The following is a 19903-nucleotide window of genomic DNA, read 5'->3' on the forward strand; positions in this document are numbered from 1 at the left end:
TTCTTTACAAACTAAGGCTACATTCACATGGACATGCCAGCTAGGCATACATCCGGCATGCTGGAGAGGCAAGGCGCACAGCTGTGCACACGGGGAAAGATAGAACATGTCCTATCTTTTTCCCCCGTGTACGGAGGGGTACCATTGCCGTCTATGGGGACGTATGTACGGCCGTAAGCTTGTGGCCGCACATACACTGTCGTGTTAATGTAGCCCAAGCAGAATTCCTTAATGAAGTATAGAAGAAAAAAGTTCACATCACTCTCTGCAACACACACAATATCAAAAATCATCTAAAAATATGATTATTCTTTAATGGTATGAATATATATTGAAGCTCAAAAACCACACACACCCAAATTAATCAGCATTATCATTTACTTATTTGCAAGAGAAAAATGAAATTCAGAGCATTTCCTAGTGCTTAATGTCTTATTGACCTTGATTATTAAATCATTAAATTTAAAAGGCAGCCATATTGTCCACCAGGACAGAAAATTAATTCTTGAACACATAAAATAAGTAGCATGGTAATTGCACATAATATGTTTACAGACTGGTGAAAAAAATACTGGATTTGATTAAGGCATCATAATACACGAGAATTATAAAAAAAAAAAAAAAAAAAAAAAAAAAAGTAGTAATAGAACAATACAAAATGTAAATGCACCATATTAGTTAGGTTGTTCCACTAACACATGCCATCTGCCAGGGCACAGATCCTTCGGGGGTCATAAAATAATCAGCAAACAGATCCCGGACATCTAATCCAGAATCATGAGTGGTTGAGGTCTGCCAGTTGATGGCTGTGCCAAGAGAAGGTATGCTGGTTTCAGCACCCACATCAGGACCATCATGGTCTAGAACATAGTTGTGAAGGACACTGCATGCCTTGACAACTGCATCCACTGTGGCTACATCCAATTGTATTGAAGTGCCAAGGATCTTCCACTTTTTAATCATTATCCCAAAGGTGCACTCAATGTATCTCCGTGCCCGACTAAGGCGATAATTAAATACTCTCCTCCGCGTGTCCAAGCCTTTTCTTGGGAATGGGCGCAGCTGGCAGGGTGTCACATTGAAAGCTTCATCAGAAACCATGACAAAGGGCAAAGTTTGTGTTGTACCCGGAAGAGGCCTTGGTGGTGGCAGCGAATTCTCCTCATGCAGCAACTTTTGCTTTATCAGTGATGCCTCCATCACCCTGGAATCTCCTGAACTATCGTAGGCACCAACGTCCATGGCAAGAAACCTGTATTTTGTGTCTGCCACGGCTATTAAAATCACTGAAAAGAACTTTTTATTATTGAAGCTTTTGGATCCTGAGTGCGGTGGTTGGTGCACACGGAAATGAATTCCATCAACCGCCCCTATGCAGTTGGGAAAAGAGGCTGCACTTTCAAAACCCTCTGCAATCTGCAGCCACGTTTCTTGAGTGGGAGCAGGCATCACTGCAAGCCGTAAATTCTGAAAGAGCAGCTCACAAGTGGTCCTGACTATCCCGGAGATTGTCGATTTCCCTACATGGAAGAGCTGATGGAGTGAAGAGTAGGTCTCACCAGTTGATAGGAACCTAAAAATGAAAATAAATAAATAAATATGAAATGTTATTAAAGGGAACCTGTCAGCAGAAGTTAATCTAATGAGCCAATAGTACTTTAGCAGGCAGGTTAGCCCCTTCCAAATTATGCCAAGCTCTCTCCTGCCTCAAAACATCCACTCCAATGTCATTCTGTCCTTCACAAGTGCTGGCTGCTCATGTCCCTGGATGCTGGGGGGGGGGGGGGATGCGTTCTGTATAATAAGAGGACCGTGACTTCATAAAGACTTCAGAGCTGAGCTCTCTTAATAAAACAATATTGGTATTGGTGTGTTGGCTAGGAAGCCGATGATTGTGGGACCATATACAGTTGTATAGAGAATGACAAATTACACCAAACTCTTAACGAAAGGGAATTGGTCGGTAGGTGGCTTCAATGGAGATCCATGTACTATACCTTTGTGTATGTTAGCAGAAGAAGGACTGTGAAAAATGCATTTCTATTCCAAGACTGTAGCTGGACTTGTCTAAAAACAATATGCGTCTCAGCCAAGCTCCAGGCAGTGGGTTTTTGATCCTTTATTGTTGCATGAAGGAAGTACAAAACCCACTTGTGGGGGGGCAAAAACAGCTTACGCGATTCGGACGGATTTACCGTCCTTAATCATAGCTGGACTTGTCTACACTAATGTATCAGATCTCTTCACCGAACACAGCACCCTCCCCTGAATACCTCTGCAGTATTCAAACTAAAGCCAGCTACAGCAGTGACTCATAGTATAACATACATTCTTTGTCACGCAGATAAGAATTGTATCTTGATACATAAAACCTTATAATTTAAAGAGGGTGGACTTTTTTTCCCATGACTTAACGTGGTCATGGCCATATGAAACAAACAGACAAAAGCTATGAAATTACCGTAGAGTAATGAGCAGCCGCTGCTCAGGACTGATGCACCTTCTCAGTAGAGTTTGCTGCATAGTAAGCTGTGGTCTTAGGAGATCAAGCAATCCATCAAATGCAGATGTGGACATTTGAATGAACTCTTGAAATTTCTCGGGACACCTGCAAAAAAAGAAGAAAAAAAAATTCATAATATCATAATACACTACCAATTAAACCCCTCGGGACTATTTTGGCCTTTAGGACGCGGTCCCATTTTTCAAATCTGCCCTGTGTCACTGTAAGTGCTTATAGCTTTGGAACGCAATAAGATATCCAAGGGATTTTGAGATTGTACTTCAAATTAGTTTAAAAATTTGGAGGAAATCTTTTGTGTTTAGTTATGAAAAAAAAAAAACTAAATTTGGTAAAAATTTTGAAAAATTCTTTACTTTTGATGCAGATAGTCATAGCACCCAAATTACTTACATTTCCCAAACGTCTGCTTTATGTTGGATATTTTTTTTTTTTACTAGAATGTTATGAGGCTCCGAATTTGGCTGCTATTTTTTAAATTCCGAAAATCAGCAAAACCTGTATTTAGATGGTTCTGCTCAACTTGTAATTGACCCCATTATGGAAAATACACCCCTCAACGTATGAAAAGCACTTTTGAAAATTTTTTTTAGAACCCTTTCAAATGTATTATAGGGTTTTTAAAAAAATGGAGTTGCCGTCTACAAATTGTAATATTTTTGACAATACACTCAGTTTGGGTGGAAAATGAAACATTTCCAATGGATTAAATGAAAAAAGGCTCCACAAAGTTTGATACACAATTTCTCCTGAGTACACCGATATAATTTTTTTTCTTTTTTTTTTTTAATGTGGACCTATAGGGGCTTATTTTTTTTGCCACATGAGATGCACTTTTCTGTTACATAATTTCGGGGCATCTATAGTTAATTGGTGAGATTTTATTAACTCTTTGATGGTGGAGGAAATGAAAATCATCAATTTTTTTGAAGATTTTTTCTGGGGATTTTTTTTTAGGTCATTTGCCATACCATAAAATAGTATGTTATTTGTATTCTATGGGTCGCCATAATTAAGAAAATACCTCATTTATAAAGATTTTTGAACTTTCTTTCCCCAAATTTTACTAAGTAAAAAGGAATTTGGTGAAAATGTTAATTTTAGCATCACCATCTTTTCATATGCATAACTTTTTTATTTTTTAGCTGACAAATCTGGTTAAGAGCTTATATTTTGCGAGAAGAGTTGTTCCTTTAAGTGGTCTTATTTTAGATTGCATAACTTTTTAGAGCATTTTTTCAAAGGGTATTAATTAAAAATTATCGTTTTTTGGAGAGTTTTTTGAGGTTGTTTTTTACAGGGTTCACTTAGCGGGTCCAATAACGATTCTGTTTTATTATGCAGATTGTAATGGATGAAGGGATACCAAATATGTGGGGGTTTTGTGCATTTTACTGAATAAAAACTAATTTGGAGAAAATCTTGTTCATTTTAGCATCACCATCTTTTCATATGCAGAACTTTTTTATTTTTTGGCTAACGAATCTGGTTAAGGGTGTATTTTTTGCAAGAAGAGTTTTTTTTTTTTAGTGGTCTTATTTTAGTGTGCCTAAATCACTTTTAAGAGCATTTTTTGAAAGGGATTAAATTTAAAATTTTCTTATTCATAACATGTGTTTTTTTTTTTTTTTTTTTTTTACAGCGTTTCCCTTGCTGGACCAGTAACGATTCTGTTTTATTATACAGATTGTTAAGGACGCGGCAATACCAAATATTTGAGGTTTCTATGTGTATTTGTGGTTTTTATACTTTAAGTGTTTTTATGGGCAAGTGACATTTTAGGTGCTTATATTTTTATGTATTTATTTTTTATTTATTCTAATGTTTAAACTTTACTTTTTTAACTTATACAAACTTGACCTGGCAATGCTCTGATCGCAGTCCACAGTGGTACATTCACTTGTGAACAGGATTTGGAAACACACATCCCTGTTTATAACAAGGCCTCACAGCTAGTGACGCATCTCAGACCAAACACCAACCCAAAAGGTATTTCCTTTTAAGCTTGGAGACAAGATCCTGTGGAGAAACAGTTCTGGAGAAGGGTACAAAATTTATTTTAAAAAAAAAATGTAACCTTGTAGAAGCCCACCTAGAGCTTGCAAAAAGCACCTTATGAACTTTCAGAAACCAGATTCTCTGGCCTGATGAAATCCAGAGTGTCAAGGTCATTGTGTAGTCCTATGTGACTATATCCTGACAAAAGTAAAATAGCAGCATTTTAAACACATTTAATAAATTGTATATGTTCTAAAGTACAGAATAAAATTAATAATTAATGAAACTATTATTATTATTATTTTCTATTTAACTGACAGCCTAACATTTTGCACTGACTGCAAAAACAGTGTGCCGTTCCACAATGTCTGAAACCCTACAGCAGCAGGTTGCCCAAATGAAGGAGTGACCCCCATCAGCCAATGCAAAATTTTGTTATAATCTTTCTCTGTGTTACAAACATTACTGTACTCCAATTATAATTTTTTTTTGCAAAAAAAAGGTTTTATCTTGATATACTTTGGTAATTATGTAAAACACTGCTCTAGTAGCATAGTGTACCCCTTACAAAAAAATAAATAAATAAAAAATAAATAAATAAATTGAATGTTGATCAATGGAGATTACATTACTTCTGAAGAAAACTCATAAATTGTTCTCCAATTTTAATCTTCAGTGTGTACTGCAGCACCCGGTGTTGCCCAGGATACTAAATAACTGCTCTTAGCTATGACCAAATAGAATGGGTTAACAAAAATATTTTATATCAGTCTCTCCCTCTCTCCTCCCTCTGGCTCTCTCCCCATTACCTCACACAAGAGTGGTCTTATACTCATTGCCTTTAGAAACCAATCAAAGCTCACAGCTCATGTTAATAAGTTGTGGCAAAATAGAAGGTGAGCTGCGATTGGTTGCTTTATATTAGTTTTATATATTAGTTACACACACACTTATAAAATTAGATGTTAGTGTCTCTTTCAGGCAAAGCCAACTACACTGAAGATACTCTGTATACTGCTCCATACGACTGGTTTGGACTTGTTATTATGGACTATTATGTGCAGAATGATGAGAAAAAAATGTGGAAAGAGAAGGAGTGGAAATACATAGTATTCGGGATGCTGCTCTGCAAGAACACATCAAGCAATATTCTGGATCTACTCTTAAATTTTTTTTTTACATACATTTAGTGATCTCACCTGCGAAGATCTGCATATAACATCGCAAAGTGACCCTTTTCTTGCTTCATTCTGATCTCTGGATGAATCCATAGTCGCTTTTGCCTTGCCGCCTCCTGTAGATACATCCATAAATCCATTTACACCCTGGACCATATTTACAGTATTTTTACCTGTAGTCACCAACGGCCATATGACACTTTTTTTGGTCATAGTCATGCAAAATTAACACATATACAGGCAGTTTGCTTTGTTCTTAAGTTGAATTTGTATGCAAGTTGAAACTGTATATTTTATAATTGTAAAATTTTGGCCCCAGTGACAATTGGAGTTTAAACATTTTCTGCCGTAATGGGACCAAGGATTATCAATAAAGCTTCATTACAGACACCTTAATGTGTCAGAGGGGTGTGTCTGTAACTATGGGTTGTCTGAAAGTCGGGTGTCCTTAAGTAGGGGACCATTTGTATATGAACACACATAGTAGATATCCATTTAAACTCTCCACTTGTATAAATGTAATAATACAAACTAATACTTATAATACTTATCTACAAAGTGTGCTAGTGTGGTGGTGGAATTTTATCTCTAGTTTATAAACAAAAACATTCATACAAAAAAAAACAAACAAAAACAAAATAAAAAAAGAATATGTCTGTTGGTTCGGCTAGAGAGGCTTCCCCTTTCCATGGGGATGTTTGGTGTCCAGTTGTACGTACTGGTAAAGATAGAGCATGCTCTCTTTTTCACAGTGCCGGTACGGTGACACGCGTTGTGCTTGCCGTAGACATTGATGGGGACGGATATCCATCCGCAAATTGTGCGGCCAGATATCTGTCACTGAATTTCCGTGTGAAGGGGGGCCTAAGGGATAAGCAGCAGGGGCCCGTGCAACATTGGGGAGGTGAATGGGGAGGAGGGGAAGGTAACCATTTTTTACTCCCCTCTTTCCACAAGCCAGATATGTGACGACTTATTGTCTGTGGGCCAAATTCAGCTTTCTAGTGGCGCCATTTTATATTGTGTTTATTGTACAGGGAAGCTGGATAGAATTGGCAAAAAAATACAGTTGTGCCATATACCTATGTGCTTTGTTTTTAAATCTTTTCCCATGCAATCCAAATAACACCTCCCTTATTAATTTGGTCAGTACAATCTCGAAAATACCAAATTTACGTAGGTTTTCATTAAAAAAAAAATCGTCCAAAAAAAATTCTTAGTTTTGCCATATTCTGACACCAATAACTTTTTGATAGTTCAGTGTATGGAGCTGTGCAAGCTGTAATTTGTGGGACAAGATGACATTCTCATCGATACTTTACCACCTTTTAATTACTTGTTATGAAAATTTAGTGTTCTGCGAAATAGGGAAAAAAGTAGTGACTCTGACAAGTCGGCATTAGTTTCTGTTACAGGGTTCATCACCAGGAATAATCGTTTTTCTACAGGCCGCCCCCAAGTTACGTACAATGTAGGTTCCGTAGATTTGTATGCAAGTCTGCATAGTTTATAATTCTAACCCCAGACAGAATTTTTGGTCTCTGTGACAATTGGATTTTTAAAAAAATGTTGGGTTTGTCAATGTCATAAGAACCAGAATTAATAAAAGCTTATTTACAGACACCTTTTATAACTCCTGCAGCTGTTTATTGCAGACTAGGGAAGTGAGTTACCAAAATCCAGAGGTCCGTTTGTAACTAGGGGTCGTCTGTAAGTCCGGTGTTCTTATGTATGCTGACTGTACTGTACCAGATTAATCATCCAGCATCAGCCACAATGATTAATCTTGCCAAAGCAAACTAAAGAAGCAATTAAATGGTATTGCGTACAGTTTGAGGATATTCCCTGGCCAGGAGAAAGAAAATGAAACCGTTGTTTTATTGTCCAAGAAAACTGAGCGATATTTTACCGCTTGTGGGTAAAATGGCTGTAAAGAACATTCTTCCTAAAGATAACATGTGAAAATTGTTTGGAAGACCAATAAAATTGAAAGGAAAAAGTTATGAAAAGAAATGTAACTGCAGCTACTTTACTTTATATTAAATTATGGACACAATTACAGACCACCCCTAGTTACAGATGGACGTCTCCCCTCCCCCCCCCTCTATGACCTCTCTCGATGCTTCACGTTAGTCTCAGACTGCAATGATCAGCTGTCAGGTGTCTGTACTGAAGTTTTATTGATAATCATCTATTATCCCATGACAGAATTAAAATTTGGAAATCCAATTGCCAAATTTTTTTGGTCTTGGAATTACAATCATCAAAATACAACATAAATGTAGATTTGGGACATCTTGCATGCAAGGGTTAGGACTGATTTGGAAAGCTCTGTGCAGCGCAGCAAAATCTGTGTGCGCTACAGAAATAGGCTACATTCACACTACAGTATGGGGGACGTATATACGGCCAACGTATATGCGGCCGATATACGTCCCCCTTACACTTCTATGGGCTCACGGCCCTGTACGGGAGCGGTACAGTGCAGCACACGTGCGGCACCGTACCGCTCCGTAGCCCGGGGAAAGATAGGACATGTCCTATCTTTTCCCGTATTACGGTGCCGCGGCCATACATCGCTATGGAGAGGGGCGGGGGTGAGCTGCGCTCACCTCCTCCTCCTCCTCCTCCTCTCCCTGCGCTGCCGTGTGCCCGCCGTGCTACGGTGCGGCGGGCTCACGGCAGTGTGAATTTGCCCATACAAGAATTATTATACACTAAATGAAGAGCAGACCACTGCCAAGTGACATCACACATCTGGATCAATACAACCTTGTACCCACTAGAAGGGGCATCTCCTTATGAATGCAGCCCAAAGTGGAACAAATAGGCATACAAACACTCTCATACAGCTATTCTTTTACCATTATTTTGTATCAACATTTTGAAGACAAATCAGGAATGGAACATGATCAAAGAAAAAGTATCATGGAAAAATCTGCACATCTTCTGAGTTGTGGACAATACAGTTCTGTGTAAATGGACTGAATGCTTACTTGTCTTCTCAGCTTTCTTCTTCTTGCCAGTAGTACTAGAAGTGCCATATGTACTGATGGTAGTCTTACAGGAGGAAGCGATGTATTCCCATCATCTCCCACAATGACTGTATTCACATTATGTTCCATTCTCGATGTATTCTCATTATGGTCCATTCTGACTGTAGCGGTTCTGACTTATAGTAAAGAAAGAGAAAAATAAACAACTCAACCACCACAAAAGTAATAGAGCAAGTCAGAAGACAAATAACACTATGTACTCCGAGGACTTACTTTAGTAAAAATAATAAAAGGTACACTTAAAGGGATATTTTTCTCTGGGCATCGATAGTTTAATTGAATTTATCTACCATATATACTCAAGTATAAGCTCATTATGCTTGAGAACATAAAAAAATAAAAGTTAGTACACACCCTCCGACACTGTCCCCCGGCGTCCACTTCTCCAAGCAGTAGGTCTTGGGGGTCCGCCGGCGTCCTCTTACCAGGTTCCTGGCCAGGCTGGGTCTATGCGATCTGCTGGCAGAAAAACAAAGATGCAGCAGTGTCACCATTTGCAGACCTCATAGTTCTGTGCTGGCAGATCACATAGACGTGCCCTTGGCGGCCCAGCCAGGAACCAAAGGAGGTGGTGCTGGGGAAGAGAGGGCGTCGGGGACAAGCGCCGGAGGATGAGTACTATTTGTTTTTACTTTAGGGGGCACTCTGCTGTGGACATTACACTAAGGGGGGAGGGCACTCTGCTGTGGACATTACACTAAGGGGGGAGGGCACTCTGCTGTGGACATTACACTAAGGGGGGAGGGCACTCTGCTGTGGACATTACACTAAGGGGGGAGGGCACTCTGCTGTGGACATTACACTAAGGGGGGAGGGCACTCTGCTGTGGACATTACACTAAGGGGGGAGGGCACTCTGCTGTGGACATTACACTAAGGGGGGAGGGCACTCTGCTGTGGACATTACACTAAGGGGGGAGGGCACTCTGCTGTGGACATTACACTAAGGGGGGACACCCTTCCATGGACATTACACCAAGGGGGGAGGGCACTCTGTTGTGGACATTACACTAGGGGGGGGGACACTCCCGTGGACATTACACTAAGGGGGGGGGGGACACACTCCCGTGGACATTACACTAAGGGGGGGGACACTTCCGTGAACATTACACTAAGGGGGGACACACTTCCGTGGACATTACACTAAGGGGGGGCACTATGTAGTGGACATGTTATTGACGAGGGGAGACTAATGGACATTTTATTTAGAGAATAATGGCAGCATTTCCCACCCTAGACTTGTACTCAAGTCAACACATTTTCCCCATTTTTGGCATGTCACACAGCTGTTCTGTGGTAATAAAAGCCGAATCTAGGGGGGGGGGGGTTCAGGCAGGACTCAAGGACAGCTTTCTAGTTTCTAAGGGACAATTTGGCTACATTTATAGAAAATGTATACATTTTTCATTATTCTGTGTACAGTGCTTTATGAGCGTTTATTTCTGCGTGAAAAAAATTGATCCTATGCATTGTACTGGAAGGAGGGGGGAAAAAAAAATTAAAATGCTGTGAAATCGGTGAAAAAAACAAACAAAACGTATTTGCAGCATCTTCTTGCGGCTTCAGTTTTTACGACTTTCACAGTGTGCTCCAAATATCCCTCCTGCTTTATTCTTTGGCTCAGTACAATAACGGGGATACTAAGTTTATATAGGTTTTAATACATTTTTTAAAAGTAAAACCTTGTGTACGAAAATTTTTTCCTTTTGCCATCTTTTGACACTAATAACTTTTTCATATTATGGTGTACAGAGCTTTGTGAGGTGTAATTTTTTGTAAGATGAGCGGACTCTTTCATTGCTACCATTTTGAGGAGTGTGCCACATTTTGACCACTTTTTATTACATTTTTTCTGAGATATAAAATGGTGTAAAAGTAGCGTTGCGGGTATTTCTATTATGGGGTTCACTGCCAGGATTAACCGGTTTCATATTTTGATAGATCGGGCAATTTTAGATGCTGCGATACCAAACAGGTTTGTGATTTTTACAGTTTATTACGTTTTATATCAGTTCTAGGGAAATTTGTTAACCCAACAGCAGGTTCACGCTAAGACTATATCACATTTGTATCAATTGTTTATAGAAACGAGCTCAGAGAAATTATTTTTCCTTCTAGGTAAAATAGGTTCTAGGTTCATGCTGGGGTATGATCTGATGTCATCTTACCCTGCGTGTATATATAGTTGCACACACACAATGCTCAAAAAATAAAGGGAATACAAACAACACAATATAACTCCAAGTTCAAACTTCTGTGAAATCAAACTGTCCATCTAGGAAGCCACATTGATTGATAATCAATTTCACATGCTGTTGTGCAAATGGAATAGACAACAGTGGTTCTGCAGGTGGGGACCACAGACCAAATCTCAGTACCAATGTTTTCTGGCTGATATGTGCAAATGTCTGCCAAAGCAGTTAGAAACCAACCCCATAAGTATAGAGCAAATTCACGGTCAGCGGCACTCATGAAAACCACAACAGAATTGGTGCAAACGACTCCTCTTTATTTGGCTTTAGCCGTGCATAAATACATGGATAAAAAGAACGCGTGAGATCATGGTGGAGATCATGATTAAGATGTTGTGAACGTCGAAACGCGTCGATCTCACGCATTCTTTTTATCCATGTATTTATGCATGGTTAAAGCCAAATAAAGAGGACTCGTTTGCACCAATTCCGTTGTGGTTTTCAAGAGTGCCGCTGACCGTGAATTTGCTCTACGCTCTGGGATCTCAACAGTCAAGGATCTGGCGGCGTGCACCACCACAGGCATCGGGTGCAGGAGGACATCTAGGTGATTGGGTGAGCGATCCAATTTTTTCCTTTTTTAACCCCATAAGTATGGTATGGGTTCGACGTCCACAGATGGGCTGTGAGCACAACCCCCAAACCTTGTAGGACGCTTAGCATTTTCCAGAGAACATCAGGATTGGCAAATATGCCACTAGCGCCCTGTGCTCTTCACAGATGACAGCAGATGTTCACTGAGCACATGTTACAGTGACAGTCTGAAGACGCTGCAGAGAGCAATCTGCTGCCTGCAACATCCTTCATCATGACTTGTTTGGGAGGGTCAGTGATGGAGTGGGATGGCATTTCTTTGGAGGGCCACACAGCTGTTAATGTGCTTGCCAGAGGTAGCCGAACTGCCATTAGTTACCGCGATGAAATACTCAAGCCCCTTGTGAGACCATATGCAGGTGCAGTTGGCCCTGGGTTCCTACTAATGCAGGACAATGCTAGACTTCATGTGGCTGGAGTGTGTCAGCAGTTCCTGCAAGATGAAGGCATTGAAGCTATGGATTGGCCTGCTTGTTCCCCAGACCTGAATCAGATTGAGCACATCTGGAACATCATGTCTCGCTCCATGTACCAACATTACATTGCACCACAGACTGTCCAGGAGTTGGCGAATGCTTTAGTCCAGGTCTGGGAGGAGATCCCTCAGGAGACCATCCACATCCTCATCCAGGAGCATGCCAAGGCATTGTAGAAAGGTCATATAGGCACATGGAGGCCATACACAAACCTAATTTTGTCTTGTTTTACAGACATTAAATTAAAGTTAGATCATCCTGTAGTTTGTTTTTTCACTTTAATTCTGTGGGTACCTCCAAATCCAGGACTCCATTGGTTAATAAATTTGAATTCTATTGACGTTTTTTTTTTGTGATTTTGTCGTCAGCACATTCAACTTACAGAACAAAGTATTCAATGAGAATATTTAATTCATTAAGTTGTAGGATGTGTTGAGTGCTCCTTTGTTACTTCTTTGAGATATAGATATTTTTATTATACAGCAGCCAGTCCAGGCTTTTCGTTGTCCGATTTTACTGGCTGTTGCATTTTTTCTGTTAATGTACACAAATGAGGACTTATTTTTCCAGGATAAGAAGCATTTTCCAGAAACATCACCACATCACATCATGACCAAGTCCGTGGTCACGTGTCTTCCTATGGGGGAGGGAGGTGGTGTCCAAAGCGCACAACCATCCTCCTCCCATCTCTTGCTCTCCCGGGATCCAGTCCAGGTAAGCATACAGCTGTCTGAATAAGCTGCTGTTTTCAGTCCGTTTAAAAAAGCATCTAAACCTCTTGCCGCTCATCGTCGGACGCTGAGTGCAGCGACTTCGCATCTTAGTGTGACTTAGTGCAGCATTGATGCCAGTTCAGCTCAAGATCTGAGCCGAACAGGCATTGGGACACAGAGGGTGACATCTATAATAAACAGCCGAAAACCCCAGTGTAATATCCACGGTCGGAGTGGGCTCCGATCGTGGGTCTTTAATCTGTTAAATGCAGCGGTCAGCGTGACCACGGCATTTAAAATGCCTTTGGGGGGGGGGGGGGGTGTCTTTCCCCCACGATCGCCCCTCCCCCCGTGCCGTTTTTGCTGGGCGCCGATCGTTGCTATGGCAGCCCTGGGGTCTGATAAGGATCCCAGAGCTGCCTGTAGGCACTGCCTGAAAGATAGCGTCTATGAGGTCATCTTACAGGCAGAGTGTCAGCTTATGCATGTGCATAGGCTGACACAGCTAATACCCTGCAATACATCAGTATTGCAGAGTATTATAATGAACAAGCAATTAGATGATTGCTTGTTCATGTTCCATGGTGGAAATAGCAAAAAAAAAAAAAAGTTTTCAATAAAAAATAAAAGTAAAGGCGGTCCCCTACTTAAGAACACCTGACTTACATACGACCCCGAGTTACAAGCGGACCTCAGGATATTGGTAATTTATTGTACTTTAGTCCTAGTCTACAATAAACATCTATAACAGTTATCACAAGTGTCTGTTATGAAGCTTTAGTGTTAATCCTGGTTCTTATGACAACCCAACATTTTAAAAATACAATTGTCACAGAGACCAAAAAAGTTTTTGCTGGGGTTACAATTATAAAGTATACATTTCAGACTTACATACAAATTCAACTTAAGAACAAACCTACAGACCCTATCTTGTACGTAACCCGGGGACTGCCTGTAATAAATCAATAAAAATGCCCATAATCCCCATAACATATAAAGAGACATATAACACAAAAAAAAGTCAAAATCATAACACAAACCCCACATAAATAGTATCACCGCATCTGTAACAACTTATAGAATAAAAGTAAATAATTATTAAATCCGCACGATGAACGCCGTTAAAAAAAAAACTTAAGAACCCGCCAAAAATTATGATTTCGATCCTATTGAATCCAACATAAAAAGTGTAATAAAAAGTGATCAACAAAACATATGTACTCCAGAATGATACTGTTTCAAAGTACAACACGTCCAGCAAAAAACAATGTTATGTAAAGTAAAAATGTGATGCCACTTGGAAGATGGCGATGCAAAAATGATACATTTTTTTCCCCACATATTTGGCAAATTTAGTAACATGTAAGAAAAAAATATTCATGTATTGTATCCCTGTAATCGTACTGACCCATAGAATAAAGATAATATGATTATTAGGCTATACGGTTTAAAAATCCAGTACAGAATTGATGCTTTTCTTCTCCTGCCCTCAAAAAAATATTCCTGAATTTTCAACAATGGGGGATACCAACCCCAAAATGGCAACACTGGAAAAAGCATCTCATCCCGCAAAAAAAATGCCGTCACATGGCCCCAATAACGAAAAAGCTAAAATTTTATAGCCTACAAAAGGGGCCAATAAGAAAACTAAAATCCTGGCAGCTGCAGGGCACTCCTTCCCTTCTGCGTCTCACCGTACCCCCATAAAACAAGTTACGCCACATGTGGGGGAGGGGGTCTCTATACTCGGGAGAAATTGTAGAACATATTGTGTGGTTGGTTTTCTCTTTTTATCTTTTGGAAATGTGTAAATTTTAGGGCTAAATGAACGTGTAACCGACACAATTTGACCATTTTAAGTTTCACCTCCATTTTGATTCAATTACTATGAAGATCTCAAGGGGTTAACAATCTTCCCAAAAGCTGTTTCTGATAGTTTGAGGGGTGCAGATTTGAGAATGGGTTGATTATATAGGGGGTTTTGATGTTAAATATGTCATTCAGTATTTATCCCCAAAATAAGAAGCCAAACGCATGGTAAACAGTCAAAAACTGATGCGTTTTAAAGGACTGAAAAGGCATGTTTTAAAACGGTCCAAAAACGCAATGTGTGGCATCACCCTTAGGCTACAGTCACGTGTGCCCGCCGTACTGTAGCATGGTGGGCACACGTCGGAGCCCGGGAGAGGAGGAGGGGGCGAGTGCTGCTCACCCCGCCCCTCTCCACAGAAATACACAGCACCGTATTCCGGCGAAAGATGGGACATGTCCGATCTTTCTACGCGCTACAGAGCGCACGACACTGTGCACCCATTGTGGTGTATGGGGGACATACATACTAATATTAATATATATACACATACATACTAATATTAATATATATACACATACTAATATTAATATATATACAGAAATATATATATACACATACATATACACATACATACATATACACATACATATATACATACATATACACATACATATATACATACATACACACACACACACACACACATACATACACATATACACACGTTGGCTGTATATACCTGGTTATTGCAGTGCATTTGTAGGAATTATTAATCATGTGATCACTAGCTCATATGAAAGTAATGTGAAAATAAACAAAAGTTAAAAAAAACACCAAAAAATGAAATTCATAAAAATGTCCCAAAAGCCCACAACACATAAAACAATTAAAAAAAAAAAAAAAAATATAAGTGGAAAAAAAGTTAAACACAAAAAAAAAAAAAAAAAAACACCATGCTAGGTATCACCAAGTCCCAAAATGTCCAAGAATATATTAGAGATGCCATTTGGAATGTACAGTGAAAGACGCAAAAACAGAGCCCACCAGAAAATGGCGCAAGTGCGTTTTCGTGTCAATTTTACCGCATTTTGAATTTTATTTCAAAATTTGTTACGCAGAAATTAAGCCCTCATACAGCACTGTACAAGGAAAAAATTTAAAAAAGTTAATGATTTTTGAAAGTAGGGAGCGATAAACAGAGTGTAAAATGGAAAAAGCCCATCAGTGGCAAGGAGTTAATATGCCCCCTATACCACATGATAAAAAGTTTACAAATTCTCTGGGATAAAGCTTTGTGGTACCTGAGGAAACGCAATCCACAGGCTCCACTCGTGATAACATATTTTGGTAACATTGTGTCTCCAACACGTTATCTAAACGCAAAGTAAATGCAATCTTACCTCAACGTGAGATCGCAGGTAGAGCCTTTGGATTTTGTTTCAGAACACAACCAAAATGCCACGTGTGAACATGGCCTCAGGGGTCCTACAAACACCGTCATGGCACCTGAAAACTATCCTGCCCAACAAAAGCTCAATGGTGCTCCTTCCCTTTCACGCTTCGCCATGTGCCCTGACAGTGGGTTACATCCACATTTGGGGTGTCCTCTTACTCGGAAAAAACTACCCAATATATTCCTGGGTGCATTTTCTACTTTTATTCGGTTAATGTGGGTACATTTTGCAGCTAAGTGAATGTATTAATGAATTCCATATCAAACCTTCATTTTGTTTGAATTTCTGTAAAATACATAAAGGGTTAACAAGCATCCTACCTGCTGTTTTGAATAGTTTGAGGGGTGCAGTTAATAGAACAGGGTGATATGTGGGGGGTTTTTATTAACAGAAGTTCTAAAACCCCTATAGAAATGGTCTCTAAAATAATTGATTCTAAAATTTTCTTGAAAATTTTAGAGAAAGCCGTTTGATTTGTGATCTTTCTAGGGTCGTAATAAAACAAAAGGACACTTCTAAAATGATGCCAACACAAAGCTGAGATATGGTAAATGTTAGTTTGTAACTAATTTGTGTAGTAAGACTATCAGTTTGAAAAACAGAACATCTTGATGTTTGAAAATAGCAATTTTTTCAAAATATTTATGAAAAAAATGGGAATTTGGTAAACAATTTCAAAATATATCAACCAAAATTTCCCATTAACTTGAAGTACAAAATTTCATGGAAAAACTAACTAAAATGCACTTGGGTAAGTTAAAGGGCACCTACCACCACGATTCTACCTATAAAGGTAGATCGGGTGATAGGTGGATGTAAGGGACGTGAGGATAGCCCTTTTTAGAGCTAATCCTCACGTCCCAGCTAACTTTTGGTACAGCTAACTAATATGCAAATTTCGTTATGCGGCTACTGGGGCGTGGAGTAGCCGGGCACGAGGCTACACAGCGTGGCTACTCCACTCCCCAGTAGCCACATTACTCCTCCTACCCTTGGAGCTGCGCGCCTTCGTCCGTCATGAGCAGCCCCAGCCCCGCAGGACGAGGGCGCGCAGCTACGAGGAGCTGCGCGCCGCACGCAACAAGGTAGGAGAAGTAATGTGGCTACTGGGGCGTGGAGTAGCCGCGCCGTATAGCCTCATGCCCGGCTACTCCACGCCCCAGTAGCCACATAACGAAATTTACATATTAGTTCAATAAAGTGTATCAAAAGTTAGCGGGAACGTGAGGATTAGCTCTAAAAAGAGCTATCCTCACGTACCTTACATCCACCTACCACCCGATCTACCTTTATAGGTAGAATCATGGTAGTAGGTTCCCTTTAAAGCCTTCAAAAGTTATTATCGGATAAAGTGACACATGCTGGTTTTGAAAAATAGGCCTTGGTCATAGAGGTGCAAAATGCGCTTAGTCACTAAGGGGTTAAAACCTGTCCAAGAACGCACCATGTGACAGCACCCTGAGATTTGAGATGTGTATGTAACCTACTAGACCAGTGGTGGCGAACCTATGGCACGGGTGCCAGAGGTGGCACTCAGAGCCCTTTCTGTGGGCACCCAGGCCTTCAACCCAACACAGAGTTTGCCAGCTAGGACTCAAGGCTTTCTCCTGTGATCCAATACAGCCCAGGATGCGCCATGCTCAGCGCTATTTTTAAGCAACATCCTTGGCTGCCAGGACTACAGGAGGAGCGAGACGCTGTGGATAGAGATGGATTGTCAATGTAGCTCCTGCTCTGGGTCCCCTGATTCTCTCTCTTCAGGGGACCCTGGAGGGAAGCTACAATCCAAATTTCTCCATCATCTTTCTATTGTTTGGTGAATTCAGGATGCCAATACGATTAAAACCTGTGATACAGCAGGGATCAATAAGTTACTACTTAAATTGTCATGTTGGCACTTTGCGACATATACGTGTGTTTTGGTTGTAGCCCCGGCACTCTGTCTCCAAAAGGTTCGCCATCACTGTACTAGACCAATCCATATTTACTAGGAAGTCCTCCAGTATACACAGGAGACTGCAGATACATAGAGAAGTGGGGCCGGCATGGTGGCTTAGTGGTTAGCCTGGCAGTGCTGGGGACCTGGGTTCAAGTCCCAGGGTCAACATCTGCAAAGAGTTTGTATGCTCTCTCCGTGTTTGCGTGGGTTTCCTCCAGGTCTCCTGGTTCCCTCCCACACTCCAAAACATACTGGTAGGTTGATTAGATTGTGAGCCCCATTTAGGACAGGGATTAGGCAAACTCTGTGCAGCGCTGTGTAATCTGTAGGCACTATATAAAGGAATTATTATTATTAGAATAATCTTTCTCTCATACAGTCCTATGCTAGGGAGTGTGAGACTAAGGAGCACAATATTAGTAGAGCTTCCCTTTAACGTGACCCCACGCCCTGGATATACAGAGGGCAGATCACATTACACATACACCCGGCAGTACGCATGACAGTGACAACTAGTAGTCCAGTCATACAGTGAGCGCATAGCCCCACGTCACAGAAGTGGACTACAGCTCCCATCATGCCCCGCACATCTCCCAGGACTAAAAAGGAGGGAGCATTATGTATATACATATAACACAGCCGTGCTCTTCAAGCAAATAACCGTAACATCCAGACCCTACCGCTTCATGCGCTCTTCGCTTCAAGCCAATATAAAGATCAGCTTACACCACTTCCATCAATGCGTCCGGGGGTGGTGAAACCGGCAACCATTGAAGTACAAAGCACACAGGAGCGTCCAACTAGGACGCACAGGCAGAAGGGCTTCCGGTAAAATCCCCCCTCTAATGAACAGCTTTTTGGTTTCTCCCTTACGGCAACGCGCAACCTACGTGCCCTAGTGTGGCTGATGTTTTGAGGCGGTTCGGCCCCGCCCACTTCAAGTAGCAAGTCCCGCCCTAAAATGAACAGTTCAGTGAGGCCCCTCCTTTTTAACGCCTTTTAGAGATTAGCCCACCCCACATTCACTTAGACCCCGCCTCATCTTGCAGTGTCTGTTCGTATACCTAAAAGATAGGTAACGCCTACTCTGCCTTCAGCCCCTCCCACCTCTGTCTGCACCGTGTCTGTATATGAGTGTATGTGCGCGTTCCCGGCCGAGCGGGAAATTCTCATTGATCACCGAATAACGGGTAGCCGCGCACGGCAGTGTTGTCCCGGTGATATAGCCGGCCTGTCCCGTCTACCGCCAGCTCCTAGTGTAAGCAGCGTACGCACAGCACTCCATGGCGTACAGTCAGGGGGGCGGAAAGAAGAAGGTCTGCTACTATTATGATGGTAAGAGAGGAGCACGGTGCCCGGCACAGCTCTGGGCACAGGCCGCACCAGCAGCGCACGTCTGACCCATGCCGCTGCCTCTGGGCCCGGGCTGGGAGAAGGAGGCCTCTCCTCCGGAGTGATGCGCCCGCTGCCTCCAGCCTCAAGTGCGCTAAAAGTTACTGAGCTGCGGCTCCTGGGCCGGCCTCCAGCGCTGTGCGTGCCCTGTACTCTGCACAGTCTGTTCACACCTGCTGGGTACCGCGTTATTAACGCCCCACACTGATAACTGGCCATTCACGGCTCACTACGGGCCATTACCTGTAGCATATGTAGAGTCGCAGCCCTATTGTAAGAGTATGCGGGGCAGGATACGTGTATAGTACAGCAGAGTATACGGGGCAGGATACGTGTATAGTGCAGGAGAGTAGACGGGGCAGGATACGTGTATAGTGCAGGAGAGTATACGGGGCAGGATACGTGTATAGTACAGCAGAGTATACAGGGTAGGATATATGTATACTACAGGAGAGTATACGGGGCAGGATACGTGTATAGTACAGGAGAGTATACGGGGCAGGAAACGTGTATAGTAC

The 19903-nt window shown here is 41.3% G+C and overlaps 2 protein-coding genes across 12 annotated transcripts in view; one reads left to right on the top strand and one right to left on the bottom strand.

Annotated features, from left to right (window-relative positions):
• Positions 1–360: 360 nt before the first annotated feature.
• On the bottom strand, positions 361–18984 carry LOC140121752 (uncharacterized). Of its 11 annotated transcripts, none has more exons than XM_072141750.1 (6): positions 18720–18984; positions 9108–9209; positions 8694–8865; positions 5719–5813; positions 2462–2608; positions 361–1573 (listed from the first exon to the last, which is right to left on the bottom strand). In XM_072141750.1, the coding sequence occupies exons 1-6, from the start codon at positions 18728–18730 to the stop codon at positions 679–681; spliced, it is 1422 nt and encodes a 473-aa protein (XP_071997851.1). In that variant the 5' UTR covers positions 18731–18984; the 3' UTR covers positions 361–678. The 11 variants fall into 11 exon arrangements, with proteins under 11 accessions (XP_071997851.1, XP_071997849.1, XP_071997852.1 ...); XM_072141748.1 differs by having other exon boundaries at positions 9108–9212; XM_072141751.1 differs by having other exon boundaries at positions 18674–18984.
• A 76-nt stretch (positions 18985–19060) lies between these two features.
• HDAC2 (histone deacetylase 2) overlaps positions 19061–19903 on the top strand; it is a 57965-nt gene continuing 57122 nt past the window's right edge. The window contains exon 1 of the mRNA XM_072141747.1: positions 19061–19328. Within this exon, the coding sequence (XP_071997848.1) occupies positions 19277–19328 (52 nt within the window). The 5' untranslated portion in view covers positions 19061–19276. The remainder of the gene's footprint in view (positions 19329–19903) is intronic.

The sequence above is a fragment of the Engystomops pustulosus genome, chromosome 3 (genome assembly GCF_040894005.1).
Source record: "Engystomops pustulosus chromosome 3, aEngPut4.maternal, whole genome shotgun sequence".
Classification (NCBI taxonomy): Eukaryota; Metazoa; Chordata; class Amphibia; order Anura; family Leptodactylidae; genus Engystomops; species Engystomops pustulosus.

What these genes read in the sequence shown, in the direction of transcription:
- LOC140121752 (XM_072141748.1), bottom strand. An exon ending in GAAGAAAGCTGAGAAGACAA is followed by an intron (nt 5,814 to 8,693) that starts GTAAGCATTCAG and finishes ATGTATCTACAG; the next exon opens with GAGGCGGCAAGGCAAAAGCG. An exon ending in TTATATGCAGATCTTCGCAG is followed by an intron (nt 2,609 to 5,718) that starts GTGAGATCACTA and finishes CTTTTTTTGCAG; the next exon opens with GTGTCCCGAGAAATTTCAAG.